Source organism: Euphorbia lathyris, chromosome 8, assembly GCF_963576675.1.
Source record: "Euphorbia lathyris chromosome 8, ddEupLath1.1, whole genome shotgun sequence".
Lineage (NCBI taxonomy): Eukaryota > Viridiplantae > Streptophyta > Magnoliopsida > Malpighiales > Euphorbiaceae > Euphorbia > Euphorbia lathyris.
In genome coordinates this window covers 33,626,138-33,634,722 of record NC_088917.1, presented here as the reverse complement: position 1 = coordinate 33,634,722, position 8,585 = coordinate 33,626,138, and the positions used below count along the sequence as shown (strand labels likewise).

The window sequence follows — 8,585 nt, the reverse complement described above, 5'->3', positions numbered from 1 at the left end:
TCCAAGACGCCTTTCTAGGAGGACGCTCTCGGCAACCATAAAAACCAATAAGTCTCCAATTACAATTCACAATGCCTTTAACTTCTAAGTCAATGTGTGATTTTGGAAAAAAGAAAGTAAAAGAGCACCAATCAACCTTTTTCCAACTGTGGCTAATGCAATCAACCGAATAACATCCATCAAAGTCAATTTTTTACAAATTTCTTCAATGTGAGAATTACAGACTAACGTTGGAACTGCCTTGGCGCTTCCCAGGCAGGCCCAGACAGTTCCAGCTCAGAATCTGAACCCATTCAGTACGTGGCCCATTCTATACTCGCACAATCTGAACCCTTTGGAAAAATGGAAGAGACAAAGGAAAAGACAAATTTTCCATTAAATTCACAAGTTCATTAATTTAGTATTTTACACCGCAACATGAACTAGTGTCGATTGCTATATTGTTCAACCTTGAAACTTTTTTTTTCTTTTTGAGAGATCAACCTTGAAACTTAAATATGAACATTCTAAACTCTACTTCAATAAAAATAAATAAATAAATGAACATATCTAGATCTTACAAGTTAAGGAATTTCTTTTTTATCACTGTACAATATTAAAAAGCTAATGATTTGCTCTTTAAGCAGTCAATAACCCAATGAGCATAGGCACAAAACCCTTGCAAAACCCCACATTTTGCCCCCCCCAGAAAAGATGAAGGTGATGCATAGATGCTCAACAAAATGGAGTTGAACTTTCTTCCAATTCTACACCAGAAATAGAAAGCGGAACCTGGAATCAAATGGCAAAACAGAGAAGCTTCGAGCACCAAGCAGCCTCCATTTATTAGATGAACAATCTCTAACCATGACAGCTTGCTCCGGGGAGAGGAACTGGCATATCCATTCCGGAAGCTGTGAGTCATCCACTATGACTTTGCTGTAACAATACAACAACTTCGGCACCAATAGTTTACCCTTGCTGCTTATACCCACTGATGCTTGCACATAATCTCTCAGTGAAGTTTTAAGCAGCTCACTCACATTTTCGGGTCTGAATACTCGCACCTATTACACAAATCATAACCCCACAAACAAATAAGAAAAAGTATTTTACTTCTTCATAAAGTGTTCTTAGGATACTTTAAATGATTGGTACTACAAATCAGATACCAAATGGGAATCCATAGGAATTCCATTTCTCATATTAGATGATCTTCAAAATTCTGGTGTTTGCTTGTAAGTATGTAGCGATTTTCGGTTCATTTACGAAGGCACAATCCTAAAGTCCCAATATATGGCAGGGTATATTTCATGAAGGTCCAAATACACACGCTCTAATAGTAATAGCTCTAACATAAGGCCTTCCTTTGAAGATTTAATTTATGCCTAATTCATTCCGTTTCTTTTTACAAGTTCAATAATACGTGTTTATGATGAAAAGTATGCTTGAATTGAACAAAAGGAGGACAAAGGCAATTTATACTCACCGCTGGTGAAGAATGCATCCCGCAACTTAGAGCGAAAGCAAGGAGAGGTTCGTATTGATCAATAGAGAACTTATGCTCATCAGTAACCTTAAACTTTTGAAGAGCAAGTAGCAACGCCTGAAACGGTAGTTAAGGTCAAATATGTTTATCATGGGAAAATACGGAACATCGTGAAAACACTTAGGTAACTACTGTCTATAAGAATCTCTAAAATGAAAACTTAGGTTACACCAACATGCAAACACAACCATTTACTTGCAGAAAATGCGAAATATAAACCTCAACTATAAAATGCATTAAAATGTCTGCAGCATGGCTGCACTAAGTCATTGATATACTATTCAAGAAATGGATATAGGATCAGTGCATGACCAACATGCCTTATCCAAACAGTATAGGCTGCATCTATGAAAAGATGAAGATGAGTTCAATGCATGTAACAATGCAACATACTATTTGTGGGCGATGGGCAGGAGGTTTCATCTTCAGAATGATGAACTCAATTTCAGCAGCAGTTATCGAGCACCCTCCAATGGTGTAAGCTGCCTGCAAGCAATTATACCGTCTTCTTCTCAAGAAACATAATACAGAATGGAACAAAACAGAAGCTAACCGAAGAACTAGAATATTTAACCTTTTGCATTAAAGAAAATAATTTAATATCACTTCTCGGAACTCCATAAGCTAGAAAGGCCTGAGAAACAAGTGGAAAAAAATAAGAGAGATGTTAGAACAAGGTGTATTTTGCATTAAAGAAATGTGGAAAGCAAGCAATGACTACGAGGATTTTTGTCAATTGATGTGGCCTACACACGAATATAATGTCTGTAACTGAGTCCTAGAGTGCTCAGTTCTTGCAAGGATCTATGGCACAAATTAACAGCTTATAATTCAGACATACCCCATACACATTAAAACCATATGAGTAAACAAGCTTCTTGAAATAGAATAATATTTGGATAGATAAAGGCTACAAAGCATAAACAGTTGGATAGAGTGGTAAAAAGAATTACATGCATGATCAAAGCATTGTACACATTAATCCAAAATGCTAGCTTCTCACTGCAACTTAGGCAAGATGGGTCAACTTTAGCTAACTCCTCAACAAGCAACCTGTGTCACATAAAAAAAAGGGATCACGAGAAGAGAAACAAAGACGAAAAAATGAGTCAGCAATTTCAATTGTAGTTCTCAATAACCTTCAGAAACAACGCAGTTCAATGCATGCAAGTTGCTATGGTGAAGGAAAAAAAAAAGGTTAGGATGCACTTAATATTCAACTGAAGCACCAGTAGCACATATCATAGCAGTATGAGATGCTTTTGGATATGTATTAGGAGTTTCAACATTCGGAGCCCATTAATGTGGATGATGAGGTTAATCGGAGGAGAGCAAGCTACATCCAATGAATTGAAAAGGAAAAGAAAAAAAATAGAAAAAAAAAGAAGCTAAAATGCAAGAAGACTATGAAAGTTAGTTTATAAATCATGGCAACTACAATGATGAGAATTGTATGCTCCGGCTCCCTAGAGCAAGCATACATAGCCAAAAGTTGCAGTGCTCTAAACTCAAAAGAAGAGAAGGGGGAGTGGGTGAACCTACTAATTGCATACAAGGGACTTCAATCAAGAGTGAGCTGATTTGTGTTTAAATTAGAGTAAAGTAGTGACCTAAATCTTTTGAGAGCTCCAGAAGCATATTCAAGTTCTTTCTTCCCAACAGACAACCAAGAGACCTCAACTGCTGCACTGTAGGCTCCTATGCCTTCTAGCCAATCTGTCTTGCCAGGAATACTATAAGGGTTGGCATATTGTTCTGAGATTTCAAGAGCTTGTTCCATGTCAGTTGAGGGACTCTTCATAAATGAATTTATCATAGGTGAGTCTGTGAAAGATGTGAAAGAGGAGTAAGAGAGGTGCCCTTCAGGTGAAGATGGTGATGCAGTACTATCAGAATAAGAGAGCTTGGAAGAATCTGCTAAGAAGATAAAAATATCTCTCATGCACAAAACCATTTCTTCTGAAAGCCGATTAGGATGGTGCCAAAGTTTCTCAATAAAGTACTCTCTTTTTGGGTCTTCATTTACATCTGAAAACAGGAGCTTATCCTCCACTTTCCCTTCCATTTCCTCTACTCTGCTAGGATTCCTAATCTGCAATAAACTGTACATTATCACGTTCTTTTTCTTCTCAATTACTCTTTACTTCTACGCCAGGAAAGAAGTACTCCAATGACTTTCCAGTAGGACATAAGTTGCTTATGCCCTACTATACTGATGCAAAAATAAAAAGGCGATATAAAAAGACCCAAATTAAATACCTCTTCAGTTGAACAAGCCTGAGAAGGATCTGATGGCGATGATGCTGGACAGACCAAATGTCTTAAATGGTACTCAGCCAAATGACGCTCATTTCTCTCCTGACTAAGCTGATATTGCAAGGAAATTGCTTCTCTTTCAAGTTTGTTTACGGCAATCTCTAGAGTAGCTATGCTCTCCAGAAGTTCTTGAGCCTGCTATCAACATAACAAAACTTGGCATGAGCAGAATCAAATATGTAACACAAGAAATGGCAATATGTATATATAACAAAGAATAAGATGTGCTAGAGGAAAAGCATATTAGGGCATATTGACCTTATCTGGAAGCTGAGTAGGTGAGCTAGAGAAGGATGAATCAGAGTGTTCAGCAGCACTTGCTAGAGCTAGGCGCAAGTCAATTTCTTCTTGCAACTTTTGTTGCAGCTTTTTGATCTGAAATGATCAAATGCTAATGATAATCTCCTAATTTATTGACGAACTACTTGAATTAAGATGAAATTAGTAGGGATATCAGATCTACTTACATCTTCCTGAAGCTGGTACTTGTAAAGAGATATATTTCCACCTTTCAACTGCCCACTTCTATTATCCAGGGGTTTAGCATCCTGGTGACAATGTGGTTCAGAATCTTTCCAACTAATCCAAGAAACAATAATTAACCAACTAATAAAGGGAAAATGGGGAAGGGGTAGGAAGACGAGCTCTGTGACTTCATAGCAGTGAATCTGCTCAATTTGTAGTGTGTGTAAGTGCATACGGAAAAAGGTTTACTCCTTGAACAATTTACCAAACAAACAACACTTCAGTAAAACATTTTCAGTTTACAACACAACTACAAATTCTAGAACCATGGAGGACAATGTTGTTGCCAGAGCAATGACGAGTTAGAAACTTAGAAAACACAAGTTCAATGAAATACAAACTCATTATAGTTCCTCTAGTTCCAAGTTTAGTTCTCCATAAATAGCACAAATCTTTCAGGGCTTTGCCCCAATTTGATGCAACACGCAGTCCAACTTTTCCAGAAATTATCAACCCTAAGAACTTTTTTACCGGGGATAGATGTTTCCTAGGGCCCTGATCAAGAGAACATAACTCCAACAAAAACAAAGTAAATGATCACAATAATAAGGATTCACCGTTTCCATTAAGACAATAAGAGAATAAACTTGAACAGATTTGATTAGAGCAAAACTAGGAATATAAGTAAGCAACTGGAAGAAGTTACCAAGCATCAAATCCCTGAGAGAGAACTCGCAATTAAATGAAATACAATCCAATACAATGCCGATACAAATGTTCAAACGGAGTAAATAAAAAGGAAAAACAGAAAGTACCGCAAAATCAGAAACTGAAGAAGATGGAGACCCATTTTCTGAAGAAACAGATCGAGTAGACAACCTAGCGTTCTTGCGTAAATATTTATGAATAGAAGTCCCCCTGCAAACACATATCAATTAATAAAATGAATATAAACACATTGAATCACTCAGAGTGAAAATGAAGAAAAATAGGCAGAGAGTACATGTGTTATTGGTCTTACAAATTTAGAGGTAGAACGAAGCCCAAGCCCCCGCCGCCATTGTTAATAGCAGTAGAAGTAGAAGTAGAAGTAGAGGCATTGGTGTTATTAGTGTCGTAGTCATCGAGGACTTCTGCTTTTAGACAAAGCATTCCTTCAATTCCAAAACACCATTAAAAAAGAAAAGAAAGATCCTTTCTTTTTTTGTGGAATTCAATAAAATGCAAAAATACCCAAGTGAAGAAAGAGAGGCAGATAGTCAAATCTTAAAGAAGAAAAACCCATAAATCACTTGACTCTCTCAGCGACAAAGGCGGGATTCAGTAATTAATTAATTAAGGAGAAGTGAGTGTGAGTGTTTATACTTTAGGACCAAAATAAGCAAAGTATTAAACTAAACGTGAGTAATGTAATAATTAGAGAGTGGAGAAAGAGACCAAAAACAGAAAAATATAAAAAGAGGAAAAGGACATAGTGATAGTAATGGAGAGGGCCACAGTATCTGATTGTGAGTGAGTTGAGTGTGGGTCGTTTTCGGGTTGGCTGTGTTCACTCACCGACACCCGAGTCTGACTCGATGCCTTTCTCATGTTTTCTTTCCTTTTCTCACACTTTGCTATCATGCTTCAAAATTGATATACCACCACCCTAATTAATCTTTTTCTTTATTTATTTGTAGAAAATAGATTATTATTTAACCGGACTGGGTTTTTTATACTCGTAAAACGGGGATTCAGATAATGTAACGACCCGGTCCGGAGTGGGTGGCGCCGAGGCAGGAATGAACTGAATCCCATATCGGAAATGGAGAGGGAGTGATTGGGGCTTATTAGTAAGATGTGAATCCAATACATGAAGACGCGTTTTAAAGCCGTGAGATCCAATGTGTTGGAATTGGGCCAGAGCAGATAATATCTACATGGTATTGGACCGGGATGTTACAGATAACCTCTTTTAGTTTGAATTACTGAAACAAACTACGATTAATATTACTATAATGCAATCCTACATCAAACTGTTTTTTTAAGGAGATGCGATATATCACGAACTAAATGTTATTATATTTATTGAGTTGTGCTTTGCTACTTGCATTTGAAAGTCTATTTATACTATATTCAAACTTAATCTTATAAGATAATGTTTGATTTAAATTGTGATAAAACATTTGGGCCCTACTCTCAATATCCACGACAACAGATTTGCCATTCCAAGCGCCTTAGGGCACTTAACCATAATGGGAAACAAACAACTAGCCAAAGAGATACACTAGACATCAATAGAACCCGCTCAGACCAAACTGGTCATCGATACTTATGGAAAATTGGACGACCTCAAGGGATATACACCACAACAAATTAAAGACCTTAAAAGACTTCAACCTAGCAGCAGATGGCACCCTGAAATTGGGAACGCATCTTCCCCCAGCTCTAACCAATGATATCAAGAGCACCTTATTTGCACACTCTTGAGTATTCTCATAGACAACTTCAGACATCATTAGGGTCTTGTTTGATTAATCAGGAATGCGTCCAACAGAAAAAAAAAATGCCTTCATTCCGGCAACAAGCAGGAGGCCATCAAGGCCGAGATCAACAAGCTGGAAGAAGTAGGTTTTATTAAGCTGGTCAACTATCCTTTTTTGTTTTCTAATGTAACACTTGTAAAGAAAAGCAATAGGAAGTACTACATATGTATAGATTTCACTGATCTTAATAAAGTATGCCCCAATGATTGTTATATGTTGCCTAATATCGACCAGCACGTCAATCAGACAGATGGTAAAAAAGTCTTATTACTTTTCAATGCAATTTTAGGACGAACTAAGCCCAACTCGACCATCACCACAGGGGAAATTTTTTTTTTTTTTTTTTTTGTAAAGCTATGGGATATTAAAACATAGGAAAATGCTAAAAAAAAGTAAATGATAAAAAAATCCCTTCTAATGGTTTGACAATTATTCGACTACCACATTGAATATTCCAAATAAGTTGATAAACTGAAATATTTTCGTGTAATTTATCATGTTACAAACCTTTTATGATTAAATTGTATCTGATAGACTTAAATATTGACATTTTTGCACGTTATTTGCAATTATGTTAGTAACAAAATAAATATTTGACATAATTGATGTTTGAAAGGTTGGATATTACAGCTAAATAATGAATCAAATAACATCAAACAAGTTTGTTTAAATTTTATGTTAGGTAGCGTAAATCGACAGATGACATCACTACCAAGCATGCAATGATTAAGAAGTACTAAAAACCTTGACACGTCAAACGACGACAAATAGCAAAACGGAGGGAATCGCCATCAACTTAAAAGATGCTCAAGAACATAATGAAATGCGTCCCGATAAGTGCATTTATAAGAGTTGGACAAGGGATGAATCAACCGTCAAGAGCCCGTATAACCTCCTTATCAGTCTCCAATTTCTCAAGAAAACTTCTAAATGGTACCAAAATTCAAATCCCTCTCATCAACTTATCAGGAAATGACAAGTACAAGACTTTCCAGTCCTAATGTTTTATCATCCTAAAAAACGATAAATTAGACCTCGGAAACATTTGATATGAGGCAAACATAACTTTGCCACGTGGAACCGCAAAAGCCCGAACCTACCCTCTAAAAATAGAATATGTAGCGTCTTCTCATCCAACGAACAACAAAACGACTACGTACTAGAAGCTTGACTCGAGAAGCCTCGTTAGACACAGTCAAGGATCCAGCATTGCCACGATCACACTCGATCTCGGAAATCTTGGACTAGATGGCCTTGAGAGATATCAAACCTCGATATCTAGGCTCACTCCCTCCTATCAATAGGAGACACGTGATCCACACTACTCCACAATATGTAACCATCTTTTACGGCTCAACATTATTATAAATAAAATAACCTTAATTCGAGGTAAACAGATTCATTAATTTTTATATTAAGGTTGATTTTGATCATTTTTTAGTCTTTTCCACGAAACTGACTTACACATTGGAATGCAGTTATCATTTCACTATGAATTTTCAAAATTCAACTGCGTCACATACTCTGGTAATATCTACATTAAAAAATAAAATAAAAACAAACAACAAACACGATGTCCTTATCGTACATTGCAATTTACGGAGTTCTTTTTGGGCATATGTTGCCCACGAACTAACCGTTCGTAACCGCCGAATAACTGCTCCAACACAAAGGTCAAACTCACTTCTACTCTAAAATTTTCAATCTGTACAGAAAAATGCAGTTTCAGTCTGTCTCTGTCACTATCAAAT

The 8,585-nt window shown here is 36.7% G+C and overlaps 1 protein-coding gene across 1 annotated transcript; it reads right to left on the bottom strand.

Annotated features, from left to right (window-relative positions):
- Positions 1-514: 514 nt before the first annotated feature.
- LOC136201966 (uncharacterized) lies at positions 515-5,743 on the bottom strand. Its single transcript, XM_065992367.1, has 11 exons — positions 5,331-5,743; positions 5,125-5,227; positions 4,312-4,392; positions 4,103-4,219; positions 3,788-3,979; positions 3,139-3,620; positions 2,482-2,581; positions 2,103-2,162; positions 1,922-2,014; positions 1,469-1,585; positions 515-1,046 (listed from the first exon to the last, which is right to left on the bottom strand). The coding sequence occupies exons 1-11, from the start codon at positions 5,459-5,461 to the stop codon at positions 747-749; spliced, it is 1,776 nt and encodes a 591-aa protein (XP_065848439.1). The 5' UTR covers positions 5,462-5,743; the 3' UTR covers positions 515-746.
- Between the last annotated feature and the right edge of the window lie 2,842 nt (positions 5,744-8,585).

Coding starts and splice junctions, on each gene's coding strand:
- LOC136201966 (XM_065992367.1), bottom strand. CDS start 5,461: ATGCTTTGTCTAAAAGCAGAAGTCCTCGATGACTACGACACTAATAAC. Junction 2,582..3,138: donor GGAGCTCTCAAAAGATTTAG/GTCACTACTTTA, acceptor TATGTGACACAG/GTTGCTTGTTGAGGAGTTAG. Junction 2,163..2,481: donor ACAATGCTTTGATCATGCAT/GTAATTCTTTTT, acceptor CTTGTTTCTCAG/GCCTTTCTAGCTTATGGAGT.